Genomic DNA, 16,286 nt, shown 5'->3' on the forward strand with positions numbered 1-16,286 from the left:
GACATTGCACAAGCAGTGGGAGCAGTCAGTCGATACATGGCGAATCCTGGTGGAGAACATTGGATAGCTGTGAAGAGGATTCTGAGATACATAAGAGGAACCTCAGATGTTGCATTATGTTATGGAGGATCAGAGTTTACTGTCAGGGGCTATGTGGATTCAGATTTTGCAGGAGAACTTGATAAAAGGTAATCCACTACTGGCTATGTGTTTACACTTGTGGGAGCAGCGGTAAGCTGAGTTTCAAAACTGCAGACTGTTGTGGCTCTATCTACAACAGAAGCAGAGTACATGGCAACCACACAAGCTTGCAAAGAAGCTATTTGGATACAAAGGTTATTGGAGGAGCTCGGGCACAAACAAGAGAAAATTTTTGTATTTTGTGACTGTCAGAGTGCCTTGCCTATTGCAAGGAATCCAACCTTTCATTCCATGACAAAGCACATAGGGGTACAGTATTACTTCGTTCGAGAAGTAGTGAAAGGCAGAAGTGTGGATTTACAGAAAATCCATACGAAGGAGAACCTAGCAGATGTTTTGATTATAGCGAAGCAGAAAGGATGGTGTGGAGATTGATTGATTCTCAATCTAATCTCTAAGTGGGAGAAATGTCAAACAAAGTGGCCATCTAGATGGTCGGCAACAACTTTGTTTGAAGAAGAATTTGGCAGCAAAGTTTGAAAGAAAACGGAAGCACACGGCTTTGACAAGAAAGAAGGAAGAAAAATGAAGAAAAATCAAAGGCGGTTTAAAATTATAATAATATTTTAATAGCCAATTTTGGCTATATAAAGGTAGCTCTTCATTTGGTTTTAATCATCCAATTTGTAAAAGAATAACAAGGAGAGAGCTTGAGAGATTTTAAGAGCTTAAAATTATAAATCTCTTGTGAGTCTAGTGAGTGAGAGATTGGGTATATTGGGATTCTAGGTAGTGAGACAAAATATTACAATACTTGTAATCCTCATATCATTAGTATAATATTTTCCTTTTGTCTTCGCCCGTGGACGTAGGTTAAAAGCCGAACCACGTAATTTCTGGTGTTCTCTTTTGTGCTTGTTTTTTTTATTTTCTTCCAATTTCATTTTAGCTGCGTGTCTGCTTCACCCACTAATTTCCTAACACTTAGCTTAGCGTGTTGGATCTGCGGAATAATAGACTTAATAGAAGCATTCCTGGAACATTTGCTGAATCCAATTGGTTAAGGTCTCTTAACTACAAAAACAATGAACTCGAAGGAGCGATGCCTCAATCCTTCCTCAACTGTACAAAGCTTGAAGTTCTAGATATTGGAAATAACAAGATCAACGATGTTTTCCCGTATTGGTTGGGAAATCTTCTAGAACTACGGGTTCTTGTTCTCCGTTCCAATAAACTTCGCGGTTCTGTGAAGGGCTTTGAATCGAAGGAATCATTTCATAAGTTGAGAATCTTAGATCTTTCGATCAACAATTTTAGTGGTTATTTGCCAGCAAGGTTTTTTGAAAAATTAAATGCCATGAGGAATGTTGGTGCAGATGAAGGCAAATTGCGGTACTTGGGTGAAGAATATTATCAAGATTCTGTACTGGTGACACTAAAAGGAACTGAGATTGAACTGCAGAAGATTCTCACCGTTTTCACGACCATTGACTTCTCAAGCAATGGTTTTGATGGAGAGATTTCACAGGTGATTGGAAAGCTTCATTCGCTTCGACTCCTCAACCTTACTCACAATCACTTTACAAGGAAAATTCCATCGTCGCTGGGAAATTTGGCAAAACTTGAATCCTTAGACCTGTCTTCAAACAACCTTGCTGGAAAAATTCCAAAGCAATTGGCAAGTCTTACATCTCTTCCAGTCTTAAACCTTTCCCACAACCGACTTGATGGACCTATACCTCAAGGACCCCAGGTCATACATAAAGAAGATTCCTATATTGGTAACCTGGGGTTGTGAGGATTTCCATTGACAAAAAATGCGGCAATAATGGAGCACCAACAACATTCCATGAAGAAGAAGAAGAAGCTGAGAGTTCAAGCAGCTGGTTTGATTGGAAATTTGCTAAGATTGGTTATGGATCAGGATTGGTGATTGGCCTGTCTATTGGATACATGGTTTTCACATCAGGAGAACCACTATGGTTTATGAAGATGGTTGTGACGTGGCAATCTAAGAAGGTAAGAACAAGGGGGATTAGAGAAGGCAGAGGAAGAAGAAATTAATCACTTGGTGAAATTGATTTTTTTTTCCTAATAATCAATTGATGCTCTTCATGTCTGTTTTTCTTTTGTTGTTGTAAGAATAAAAGCGATACAGATTTGGATCTCTTGATATGATTTTTAGTTGACCTTCCAGAATATTGTCCCAGGTGGTATTGGTCGTATTTAATGATTAAGATTTATTTTCTATTTTTCATATTTAATAGATGTTGACTCTGTGTATGAATAATAAAAATTTTAAAAATTAATTAGCATAAAAAGTAAACTAGGCTTGGCTGAGTTAAAAGAAAAAACATTTATTCATTCATATTAAAATAGTTTAGCTTTTTTCGTATATATATATATATATATATTTCTTCATTTATTCGTATAAAAAGTTTGGCAAAATGTTTTTAAGTTTGACTAAGTGACTTTCAAAATATTTTTTTTTTAAAAAAAAAGAGATTTAATTTGAGAATTATTTGAATAAAAATCGAAGATTTAAAATTTATAAAACGAGAGACTTAATTAAACGAGTGCTCAGACCGAGTCACATTACAGGCCCTGCTAGCTCAAAATTTATCTACAGCTACGCCTCCCTAGACATTTTGAGAATCATAAACCTCTACAAACAACCGTCAGTAGCCTCCCTTGAGGTTCTATGAAATTTTTCTTCCAAAATAAACAGGTCTGCCTGTTCTTAACAAGTATCCTTTCAAATCATTCAACTTGAAGAAAAGGACAATGACACTAGAGAAAGCCAATGAGATTAAAACGTCAAGATCTAACAAGGAAAAAAAATAAATACAAAAACAAGTATCTCTTCAACCAAAGAATAGAAAATAGATCAATATAGGGTATTATCCTTGCCACTTCAAACCAGTGAGATGAAAAATATGAATTGAAAGCTGCCCAATTTGTAGAAACAAAAACTTTCTGGAGAAACGGCTTCCATGATTCGTGTACGGTGCCAATCTAAAGAAAATGCAATCATAAGGATAAATGGATTCACTGCATTTTTTAATTCCCACGTAGGGTATTTTTCACAAACTATTTGTATAAATCTGTACTAGAGGGATAATATGTTTGTAGAAAAGATAATAATTATTTTTGTTCTGTATCATGCATCTAGTATATAGTCAGGTGCTTTAATACGAAGTGATGACAAGAACCCTACAAAGATTGCTATAAAATAATTAATTTATTAATCCCCCTTCTAAGTTCATATGATATACAAACCTTGAATCATTAGACTTGTCTTCCAACAACCTTGTAGGAAAATTTCCTTTGCAATTAATAAATCTAACATCTCTTTCGTTCTTAAACATGTAGAAGATACAATCTGTCATAACTCAATCTTACAACTCATATCACCGCATCTTGTCAATTAAAGTGCGGATCCACTTATAAACTCAGTATCTCTCATATACTTTGTTGATGTGGAATTTACTTAAGGTATTACATATAAGACACTAGATCAAGTAGAAGAAGATGATGACACTTCAAGTTGGTTTGATTAGAATGTTGCCACGATGGCTTATGCATCTGGATTGGTGATTGACCTATCTATTAGATACATATTTTTGTGTCAGGTAGACTGCTATGGTTTGTGAATATGTTTGAGAGGAATTAATCCAACTATCCAAGAAGGTGAGATTCAGAAAAGGCAATGGAAGAAGAAATTAATCCGAAAGTGCAAGTGATGATCTTTTGTAACAAGTTTGTCCTTTTGGAATGGCACATAATGTAATTAATATTTACTGCCTATTCGATATAGTTTATCTAACGGTCATAAGTATTTATTTAATTTCATATGCTCTTATTATAAATTTTATTTTGTTTGGTTGTTTTTTGGTGAGTTTTTAAAGCTTAAATAAAATATTTTGCTTCTAAGAGCAAAAACTCAATTTTTGGGCTCCCATTTGGGAGTAGAGATTAAAAAGCTTGTTTTAAATATTAAAATATATAATATATCCTCTATTTATTTAATAATTTTGTTCTATTCTTTTAATAACATAATTTAAAAAAACTTGCCTAATAAAATAATTTCATAAATTTTTAATAAAATCTCCTATTGTCAACCAAACAATTAATTTTTTTAAGTAAAAACTCTATTTATAAAATCTCTAATCTCTAATTAAATAAGGTTTACTTGAAAATATGTACCAAACGTAGTCTTATGTTAAAATAAATAGTGCTGTTGCATAAGTACAAATATCAAATTAGTAAGCACTGAGCGTAGAAAATGTAAAGAGTGAAACTGTTTGCACCCCTCCAGAAACACCTCGTTAAAAGTACTTGTAAATTGCACTACTTTTAGTAACACCCGTTTTCATTTAAAAGTAACACTGTGTATTCGTAATTTCTTTTTTCTCCAATCCCCGTTGGAAAAACAAAAACTATTTTTAACTAATAATTCTTTCACTAATTAGCATGAAGCTTTAATACAATTAATAGGAATCATTTTAATTTTTGAATTCCTTCGCCTTTTAACTTGCCATTTGCTTTTCGATTTCTATCATCATTTAACTTGAAACATAGAAACTCAATAATTATAAAAAGAGAGAATTGTTTTGATGGATAAAGATGATGATCATGCCTCGTGACGCAGTGCTTTTTATTTTTATTTTTTTCTTGAAAGACTTGACGCATTGGAGGGTTGATATTGTAAATTTCGGTAAAAGGGTTTTAAGAGGATTTTGGAGCATAACAATAGTGCAACTCAAAAGTAAACTAGGATTGGTTTCTCCCTTATGATGCATGCGATGGTAATTACCGTTTGGTGCCAATTTGCGGAATAAAAGGCCGCCACGATTCGAGTTCGGTGTCAATCTAGAAAGAACACGATTCGCTTGATTTCTTTTGCTCTAATTAAGACTGTTGTCGTTTCACATACTCAAATTACGCAATACAAAATGCGATGCTTGTCTCCACAGATTTGAATGATGATCAGCTTGGTTAAGTAATGTGGGAGGCCGGCGGGGTCCCTATAATTTTTCCGTAAAATGCTTATAAGTACAGCATCTGGATTGAGTTTAAATATTGGCTGATCAAAGACAAGTCTTATACAGTTGACAATTCAATATCAGCCTTTGTTATTGTCTAATAGTGCTCTCTGTACTGCCAAGTGGCAGCCACCGGCAAGCCAAACATCAAAAACTAAAATATTATAAACGGGAGCGGCTTTTGCAGCCAGTTGTACTTCTTCAATTGAAAAGAACATTGCTTTCAACATAAAGTTGTTAATTCATTTGATATTTTATTTAGTTGGATTTCATACCATTGGTGGATACGTAACCCTGCTTTATGCCTCTAATTGTCACGTACCTGGATTGAAGCTAATGTCACGGAAATTGGGTTCGACTATTTATAGTGACCCGACGATATTCATCTTGTACTCAAAATAAAATCAAATTTGCTCTAAATAATAATTTGTTACAGAAAAATGAGATGGTTAACGTGGTCTTATCATTTCTTCTGTCTTCAATTATTGCTTTTGCATACTCAGAGTTATGCAAAACAGTGTCCTCAGGAACAGAGTTTGGCACTGCTCCAGTTTAAGCAACTCTTTTTCTTCAACCGTTATTATTTTGGCCGTTGCCGTGCATACCCAAAAACGATGTCCTGGAAGTGGGGTACTGATTGCTGCTCGTGGGAGGGAGTAACATGTGATATGGCCACAGGTGATGTCATTAGCCTTGACCTTAGCTGCAGTGGGCTTTACGGCAGTATCCCTTCCAACACAAGTCTCTTTGACCTTGTTCACCTACAAAAGCTCAACCTTGCTAACAACGATTTCAATCTCTCTCTGATTTCTTCCGGTTTTAGCCGTTTCCTTAATCTGACACACTTGAACCTCTCTTACTCCAACTTTGAGGATTCAATTCCTTATGAAATATCCCGCTTGAGTAAGTTAGTTTCACTTGACCTCTCTACCTATACTACACTGAGGCTTGAAAACCCGGTTATGGAAGCATTAGTTCAAAATGTGACCAAGTTACAACTACTCTTTCTTGATTCTGTAGACATGTCTACCGTAGTACCAGGTACCTTGAAAAATCTATCTACCTCTCTGGTTTCTCTAAGTCTCACTTATTGTAGAATCCAAGGTGAATTTCCCGAGAACATCTTCCGCCTGCCAAACCTACAGATGGTTCGTTTAAAATTCAATTCAAATCTGTCTGGTGTCTTTCCCAGGTCCAACTGGACAAGCCCCTTAAGGTATTTGGATGTCTCTGGCACAGGGTTCTCCGGACAGTTACCTGATTCAATCTGCAACCTGAGGCACTTGCGAGAATTGAAGCTTTACAAATGCAACTTTTATGGATTTCTTCCTGCATCACTAGGTAATGTTACACAACTTGCTGTTTTATCCCTCTCCTCTAACAGTTTTAGTGGTCATATCCCACCATCTCTTTCAAATCTTCACCAGCTAATCAATGTAGATCTTCGAAGCAACAGTTTTCATGGTCAAATCCCAGATATTATGAATCTAACCAGAGTTGCATATTTAGACATCTCAAATAATCAACTTACCGGTTCAATTCCTTCTCATGGAAGTGGGCTTCAAAATTTAGCATTTCTCAGATTATATAATAACACCCTCAGTGGGACAATACCATCTTGGTTATTCTCTCTTCCATTATTGCGGTATATGGACCTCAGTGATAACCAACTAACTGGCCATCTTGATGCATTTCCAAGTAAATCATTGCAAAATCTCTATTTGACTAACAATAGGTTGCATGGCTCAATTCCAAGTTCAATATTTGAACTTGCAAATTTGACTGATCTCAGACTTGCTTCAAACAACTTTAGTGGCATCGTAGAGCCTTATATGCTTGCAAAGCTCGTTAACCTCGTAGCACTCGAACTCTCTCACAACAGTCTTTCATTTGGCACCACATCCAAAGTCAACTCTTCTTTTCCCCAAATTTTCGTTCTGCGTTTATCTGCTTGCAACATAAGTGCATTCCCAAGCTTCTTAAGATCTCTTAAAGAATTAGCATATTTGGACCTTTCTGAGAACAATATCGATGGTCAGATACCAAACTGGATGTGGGAGGTTGGAAAGGATACTTTGAGTTATCTAGATCTTTCCCACAACTTCATAACAGAAATGAAGCAGATTCCTTGGAAGAACCTTAAGTATCTTAAGCTTCAATCCAACTTACTACATGGACCACTTCCAGTTCCTCCACCTCGCTTGCAATTCCTTTTGGCCTCGAACAATCAATTCACAGGAGAGATTATTCCATCGATCTGCAGTAGTAGTACCCTTGAAGTTCTTGGTCTTTCCGATAACGGGTTCAGTGGCACTATTCCAGTGTGCATCGGAAACTTTAGCGTGTTGGATCTGCGGAATAATAGACTCAATGGAACCATTCCTGAAGCATTTGCAGAAGCCAATTTGCTAAGGACTCTTAACTTGAACAACAATGAACTGGAAGGACCGGTCCCTAAGTCCTTGGTCAATTGTACTAAGCTTGAAGTTCTAGATATCGGGAACAACAAGGTAAAAGATGTTTTCCCATACTGGTTGGGAAATCTTCCAGAGCTCCAGGTTCTTGTTCTCCGTTCCAATAAATTTCACAGCTCTATGAGGGAGTTTGAAGCCAAGCAATCATTTCCTAAGTTGAGAATCATTGATCTCTCACACAACAATTTTACTGGTCCTTTGCCAGCAAGGTTTTTTGAAAATCTAAATGGGATGAGGACTGTTGGTGAAACTGAAAGGAAATTGCAATACGTGGGTGAAACTTTTTATCAGGATTCTGTAGTGGTGACACTTAAAGGAGCTGAGATCGAACTGCAGAAGATTCTCACTGTTTTCACAACCATTGACTTCTCAAGCAATGATTTTCATGGGGAGATTCCTGAAGTAATTGGAAACCTTCATTCACTTCGACTCCTCAATCTTTCTCACAACTACCTTACAGTGCGTATTCCATTTTCGCTGGGAAATTTGATAAACCTTGAATCGTTAGACCTGTCTTCAAACGACCTTTCTGGAAAAATTCCAATGCAGTTGACAAGTCTAACATACCTTTCAGTCTTAAACCTTTCCTACAACCAACTTGAAGGACCAATACCTCAAGGACCCCAATTTAGTACATTTCAAAACCATTCATATATTGGCAACTTGGGGTTGTGTGGATTCCCATTGACAAAACAATGTGGCAAAGATGACCCACCAGAACTAGTGCCAACAACTTCAAGCTGGTTTGATTGGAAAGTTGCCAAGATGGGTTATGGATCTGGATTGGTGATTGGCCTGTCTATTGGGTACATGGTTTTTGTAACAGGAAGACCACTATGGTTTGTGAAGATGTTTGAGAAGAAGCAATCCAAGAAGAAGGTGAGAACAAGGCCGATCAGAAGAGGCAGAGGAAGAAGAAATTAACAAGTCGGTGCAAGTGATGCTGTTTGTTTTTATTTTGTCCATTGCGATTGTACGAGTTAATGTATTTGATATTTGATGGTGAAATAAATAGTTCTGTCGCGTGAGTAAGAAAAATGAAAATTTGTAAAATCAGCGAGCACTCTCTTGCAATAGAGGAAGCATCCGTATCAATTATCAAGTGAAGTCATTATTATTATTATTTTAAATGATAAAATAAGCTGGTTAGCATTAGAGACCAAATCCTTGTGTGAGTCTCAATTTGCAAGCTCCAAAAAAATTATATATTTCATAATTTTTTAAAAAAAAATTTAAATTTTGGGTTTATCAAGTGATGTTCAAAATTGACCCGACTTTATACCCAAATCAAATAATATCCAACTTACAACACTCGAATACCGTCTGAATCCAGATTGAATGGGTATTTTTGCCACCTCTAGGAATGATGGCTTTTGAGAAGCTTCAACTCCAGCAATGACAAAGAAGAAGGTCCCACTAGAGACAAAAACCGACTTAAAGAATTGATGACCAAGCTATTTTTATTCATCAGCTTAAAAGTGGGGCCACCTTTCTATATTTTTTGGAAGGGGCCACGCTAATATACCAGAAGTCTTCGGCGACCAACGCGTGGGTGCTGTTACCGCAACAATATGAAGCTGATATAATCAGGAAATGAGTTCTATTTACGCTGACCGCTGACCCTTCATCTGCATTTACCATACAACACAATTCAATTAATCAATCATTTTTGTTTCATACAGAAAATTGGGATTGTTAACACGGTCTTATCAATTCTTTGCTCTCCAGTTATTGCTCTTGCATTCTCTGAGTTATGCAAAACACTGTCCTCATGAACAGAGTCTGCATTGATCCAGTTTAAGCAACTCTTTTCCTTTGATGGAGACTCTTCTTTCGTTTGTCAACGTTCTTACCCAAAAATGATCTCCTCGAAAAAGGACACAAATTGCTGCTCGTGGGATGGAGTAACATGTGATATGGCGACAGGTAATGTCATTAGCCTTGACCTTAGTTGCAGTTGGCTCTATGGCAATATCCCCTCCAACACTAGTCTCTTTCACCTTCTTCATCTACAAACACTAAATCTTTCTCATAACGATTTTGATTACTCTGAGATTTCTTCTGGGTTTAGCTGTTTCCGAAATTTAACACACTTTAGTCTCTCTGACTCCTATATTAACGGTAAAATTCCATATGAAATCTCCTTCTTGGGTGAGTTAGTGTCGCTGGATCTCTCTTCCAATCCTCTAGTGAGTCTTGAAACCCCAGTTTTCCAAGCACTAGTTCAAAATATGACCAAATTGCAAGTACTTTCTCTTGATTCTCTGGAAATGTCCACCGTAGTACCGGATTCACTGAAAAATCTATCTTCTTCTTTAACGTCTCTAAGTCTCTCTGATTGTTTACTGCAAGGAAACTTTCCAATAAACATCTTCCCCCTGCCAAATCTACAGATGATTCGATTAAGCCAAAATCCTTTTTTGGCTGGCAAATTTCTGGCAAACAACTGGACCAGCCCCATAGAGTATTTGGATGTCTCTGAAATAAGTTTCTCAGAGTTGCCTGATTCAATCGGCAATCTGAAGTTGTTAGGAAGATTGATGCTTGGTTACAGCCAATTTGTTGGGCCTATTCCTGCATCACTTGGTAATCTTACACAACTTACTCTTTTGCACCTCATGCACAACAATTTTAGCGGTCATATCCCATCCTCTCTTTCAAATCTTGTGCAGCTAACCTATTTAGATCTTTCAAGCAACAGTTTTGTTGGTGAAATCCCAGATATTGTCAATCTGACACAAGTTTCGTTTTTCGACCTGTCAAACAATCAACTAGCAGTTCCAGTTCCTTCTCATGGAAGTAGGCTTCAAAATTTAGTCTTAATCCGTTTAAACAATAACTCCCTCAGTGGGACAATACCGTCTTGGTTATTCACTCTTCCGTTATTGGAGTATGTGCGACTCAGCGATAACCAACACTCTGGCCATATTGATGAATTTCCAAGTAAATCACTGCAAAACATCTATTTGTCCAACAATAGGTTGCAGGGGTCAATTCCGAGTTCAATCTTTGAACTTGTGAATCTGACTGATCTCCAACTTGATTCAAACAATTTCAGTGGCATTGCAGAGCCCTATATGTTTGCGAAGCTCATTAAGCTTAAAAACCTTTATCTTTCACATAACAGCCTATCACTAGGCACCACATTCAAAATCGACATTCCATTTCCAAAATTTTCCTATTTGAGTTTATCCGCTTGCAACATAAGTGCTTTCCCGAGCTTCCTAAGAACTCAAGATAAGTTATTTTATCTGGACCTTTCTGAGAACAAAATCGATGGTCAGATTCCCAGCTGGATATCAGAGATTGGAAAGGATTCTTTGAGTTATGTAAACCTTTCCCACAACTTTATTACAAAGATGAAGCAGATTCCATGGAAGAATCTTGGGTATCTCGACCTTCGTTCCAATTTGCTTCAAGGACCACTTCCAGTTCCTCCATCTAGCTTGAGAGTCCTTTTGATCTCGAATAATCAATTCACAGGAGAGATTATTCATTCTATCTGCGATATTATTGCCCTTGATGTTCTTGATCTTTCCAATAACAGGCTCAGTGGCACCATTCCAGAGTGCATTGGAAACTTTAGCCCCTGGCTTAGCGTGTTGGATCTGCGGAATAATAGACTTAATGGAAGCATTCCTGGAACATTTGCTGAATCCAATTGGTTAAGGTCTCTTAACTTGAACAACAATGAACTCGAAGGAGCGATCCCTCAATCCTTGGTCAACTGTACAAAGCTTGAAGTTCTAGATATTGGAAATAACAAGATCAACGATGTTTTCCCATATTGGTTGGGAAATCTTCCAGAACTGCGGGTTCTTGTTCTCTGTTCCAATAAACCTCGCGGTCCTGTGAGGGTCTTTGAACCGAATGAATCATTTCATAAGTTGAGAATCTTAGATCTTTCGATCAACAATTTTAGTAGTTATTTGCCAACAAGGTTTTTTGAAAAATTAAATGCCATGAGGAATGTTGGTGCAGATGAAGGCAAATTGCGGTACTTGGGTGACGAATATTATCAGGATTCTGTAGTGGTGACACTAAAAGGAACTGAGATTGAACTGCAGAAGATTCTCACCGTTTTCACGACCATTGACTTCTCAAGCAATGGTTTTGATGGAGAGATTTCACAGGTGATTGGAAAGCTTCATTCGCTTCGACTCCTCAACCTTACTCACAATCACTTTACAGGGAAAATTCCATCGTCGCTGGGAAATTTGGCAAAGCTTGAATCCTTAGACCTGTCTTCAAACAACCTTACTGGAAAAATTCCAAAGCAATTGGCAAGTCTTACATCTCTTTCAGTCTTAAACCTTTCCCACAACCGACTTGATGGACCTATACCTCAAGGACCCCAGTTCAATACAATTCAAGAAGATTCCTATATTGGTAACCTGGGGTTGTGCGGATTTCCATTGACCAAAAAATGCGGCAATGATGGAGCGCCAACAACATTCCATGAAGAAGAAGAAGAAGCTGAGAGTTCAAGCAGCTGGTTTGATTGGAAATTTGCTAAGATTGGTTATGGATCAGGATTGGTGATTGGCCTGTCTATTGGATACATGGTTTTCGCATCAGGAGAACCACTATGGTTTATGAAGATGGTTGTGACGTGGCAATCCAAGAAGGTAAGAACAAGGGGGATCAGAAGAGGCAGAGGAAGAAGAAATTAATCACTTGGTGAAATTGATTTTTTTTTTCTTAATAATCAATTGATGCTGTTTATGTCTGTTTTTCTTTTGTTGTTGTAAGAATAAAAGCGACACAGATTTGGATCTCCTGATATGATTTTTAGTTGACCTTCCAGAATATTGTCCCAGGTGGTATTGGTCGTATTTAATGATTAAGATTTATTTTCTATTTTTCATATTTAATAGATGTTGACTCTTTGTGTATGAATAATAAAAATTTTAAAAATCAGTTAGCATAAAAAGTAAACTAGGTTTGGCTGAGTTAAAAGAAAAAACCTTTATTCATTCATATTAAAATAGTTTAGCTTTTTTCTTATATATATATATTTCTTCATTTATTCGTATAAAAAGTTTGGCAAAATGTTTTTAAGTTTGACTAAATGACTTTCAAAATATTTTTTTTTTAAAAAAAAAGAGATTTAATTTGAGAATTATTTGAATAAAAATCGAAGATTTAAAATTTATAAAACGAGAGACTTAATTAAACGAGTGCTCAGACAGAGTCACATTACAGGCCCTGCTAGCTCAAAATTTATCTACAGCTACGTCTCCCTGGACATTTTGAGAATCATAAACCTCTGCAAACAACCGTCAGTAGCCTCCCTTGAGGTTCTATGAAATTTTTCTTCCAAAATAAACAGGTCTACCTGTTCTTAACAAGTATCCTTTCAAACTATTCAACGTGAAGAAAAGGACAATGAAACTAGAGAAAGCCAATGAGATTAAAACATCAAGATCTAACAGAAAAAATAAATAAATAAACAAGTTTCTCTTCAACAAAAGAATAGAAAATGGATCAATATAGGGTATCATCCTTGCCACTTCAAACCAGTGAGATGAAAAATATGTATTGAAAGCTGCCCAATTTGTAGAAACAAAAACTTGCTGGAGAAATGGCTTCCATTATTCGAGTACGGTGCCTGTTGAGTACATAAAGGCACCAGGTCGGCCATGCTACTGGTTCCGCCCCGGCACGGATCTTTTCAGCTGTATGGTACGAGCAGAACACGGGGTTAAACAGGAGCCGACCCGAGATGAATGCGACCAGGAAAACATACCGACCAGAAGTATACGCCGAGCCGATACTCATCCCCAGGAAAGCGGGAACATGATCTCACAAAATCGCGGTAGTTGCGCTTCTCCCAGAACGGTTGAAGGACACGCGAGATCCACGTTTGCCCACAATCTAACAGTTAGAGTCCCATGAGGGGCTACCACCACCCGAAAAAGGAGGGATAAGGGGCAAACGGAAAACGTGGGACAAAGGGCGGCTATAAAAGAGAAAGACATCGAAGAAGACGGGGACAGAAAAACTGAGAGAGGGGAAACGCTGCCAAATTGCAACCAGGCAATTTCCATACAAATTTCTTAAATCCATATTACACTGTTTTCCCGTAAACACCTTGTGCTAACTTAGGCATCGGAAGGTTTACGCCGGCAAAACCACCGGCTTCTCTGATCCGTTTTTGCTGAACGCAAGTCTAGTGAGAGAGGGAAGGGCGATTCCAACCCTAGTGGTTCGAGTGATAGTTGATAACACAAACGTTGGTGACATAATCTGGTCGGTCCAAGGGCGAGCAGATTTCAGCATCAACAGTGCCAATCTAAAGAAAATGCAATCATAAGGATAAATGGATTCACTGCATTTTTTAATTCCCACGTAGGGTATTTTTCACAAACTATTTGTATAAATCTGTACTAGAAGGATAATGTGTTTGTAGAAAAGATAATAATTATTTTTGTTCTGTATCATGCATCTGGTATATAGTCAGGTGCTTTAATACGAAATGATGACAAGAACCCTACAAAGATTGCTATAAAATAATTAATTTATTAATCCCCTTCTAAGTTCATATGATATACAAACCTTGAATCATTAGACTTGTCTTCCAACAACCTTATAGGAAAAATTCCTTTGCAATTAATAAATCTAACATCTCTTTCATTCTTAAACATGTAGAAGATATCATCTGTCGTGACTCAATCCTACAACTCATATCACCGCATCCCTTCAATTAAGGTGCGAACCCACTTATAAACTCAGTATCTCTCATGTACTTTGTTGATGTGGGATTTACCTAAGGTATTACAAATAAGACACTAGATCAAGTAGAAGAAGATGATGACACATCAAGTTGGTTTGATTAGAATGTTGCCACGATGGCTTATGCATCTAGATTGGTGATTGACCTATCTATTAGAGGTTAAAAAACTTTTTTTAAATGTTAAAATATATAATATATCCTCTACTTATTTGACAATCTTATTTTATTCTTTTTATAACATAATTTAAAAAAACTTGCCTAATAAAATAATTTCATAAATTTTTAATAAAATCTCTTATTGACAACCAAACAACTAAAATTTTTTAGGTAAAAATTCTATTTGTAAAAGGTCTAATCTCTAAGTAAATAAGGTTTACTTAAAAATGTGTACCAAACGGAAGCTTATGTTAAGATAAATAGTTCTGTTGCGTTAGTATGAATATCAAATTAGCGAGCACTGAGCATAGAAAATGTAAGGAGTGGAAGTGTTTCCACTCCTCTAAAAACACCTCATTAAAAGTACTTGTAAATTACACTACTTTTAGTAACACCCCTTTTAATTTAAAAGTAACACTGTGTATTCGTAATTTCTTTTTTCTCCAAACCCCGTTGAAAAAACAAAAACTATTTTTAACTTATAATTCTTTCACTAATTAGCATGAAGCTTTAATACAATTAATAGGAATCATTTTAATTTTTGAATTCCTTTGCCTTTTAACTTGCCATTTGCTTTTCAATTTCTATCATCATTTAACTTGAAACATAGAAACTCAATAATATATATTCTAGATAAATTTTTCTGTATTATTATTATTATTTTTTCTTTTGCATAGGTTCTCAGAATTTGTAAAATTATAAAAAGAGAGAATTGTTTTGATGGAAAAAGATGATGATCATGCCTCGTGATGCAGTGCTCTTTATTTTTATTTTTTTCTTGAAAGACATGACGCATTCGAGGGTTGATATTGTAAATTTCAGTGAAAGGGTTTTAAGAGGATTTTGGGGCATAACAATAGTCCAACTCAAAAGTAAACTAGGATTGGTTTCTCCCTTATGATGCATGCGATTGTAATTACCGTTTGGTGCCAATTTGCGGAATAAAAGGCTGCCACGATTCGAGTTCGCTGTCAATCTAGAAAGCACACGATTCACTTGATTTCTTTTGTTCTAATTAAGACTGTTGTCGTTTCACATACTCAAATTACGCAATACAAAATGCGATGCTTGTCTCCACAGATTTGAATGATGATCAGCTTGGTTAAGTAATGTGGGAGGCCGGCGGGGTCACTATAATTTTACCGTAAAATGCTTATAAGTACAGTATCTGCATTGAGTTTAAATATTGGCTGATCAAAGACAAGTCTTATACAGTTGACAATTCAGTATCAGCCTTTGTTATCGTCTAATAGTGCTCTCTCTACTGCCAAGTGGCAGCCACCGGCCAGCCAAACATCAAAAACTAAAATATTATAAACGGGAGCGGCTTTTGCAGCCAGTTGTACTTCTTCAATTGAAAAGAACATTGCTTTCAAAATGAAGTTGTTAATTCATTTGATATTTTATTTAGTTGGATTTCATACCATCGGTGGATACGTAACCCTGCTTTATGCCTCTAATTGTCACGTACCTGGATTGAAATGTCACGGAAATTGGGTTCTACTATTTATAGTGACCAGACGATATTCATCTTGTACTCAAAATAAAATCAAATTTGCTCTAAATAATAATTTGTTACAGAAAAATGAGATGGTTAACGTGGTCTTATCATTTCTTCTGTCTTCAATTATTGCTTTTGCATACTCAGAGTTATGCAAAACAGTGTCCTCAGGAACAGAGTTTGGCACTGCTCCAGTTTAAGCAACTCTTTTCCTTCAACCGTTATTATTTTGG

General features: G+C 36.5%; 2 protein-coding genes across 2 annotated transcripts; both read left to right on the forward strand.

Moving 5' to 3' along the window:
• The first annotated feature begins 1,243 nt into the window (after positions 1-1,243).
• On the forward strand, positions 1,244-9,435 carry LOC18052023 (receptor-like protein Cf-9 homolog). Its single transcript, XM_006448628.2, has 4 exons — positions 1,244-1,922; positions 2,066-2,160; positions 5,690-8,539; positions 9,343-9,435. The coding sequence occupies exons 1-4, from the start codon at positions 1,244-1,246 to the stop codon at positions 9,433-9,435; spliced, it is 3,717 nt and encodes a 1,238-aa protein (XP_006448691.2).
• Positions 9,436-9,576: 141 nt separating this feature from the next.
• LOC18052024 (receptor-like protein Cf-9) lies at positions 9,577-12,500 on the forward strand. The gene is made up of 2 exons (XM_024190954.1): positions 9,577-12,288; positions 12,468-12,500. The coding sequence occupies exons 1-2, from the start codon at positions 9,577-9,579 to the stop codon at positions 12,498-12,500; spliced, it is 2,745 nt and encodes a 914-aa protein (XP_024046722.1).
• The last annotated feature ends 3,786 nt before the right edge of the window (positions 12,501-16,286 follow it).

This window comes from Citrus clementina, unplaced genomic scaffold (assembly GCF_000493195.1).
Source record: "Citrus clementina cultivar Clemenules unplaced genomic scaffold, Citrus_clementina_v1.0 scaffold_2, whole genome shotgun sequence".
NCBI lineage: Eukaryota > Viridiplantae > Streptophyta > Magnoliopsida > Sapindales > Rutaceae > Citrus > Citrus x clementina.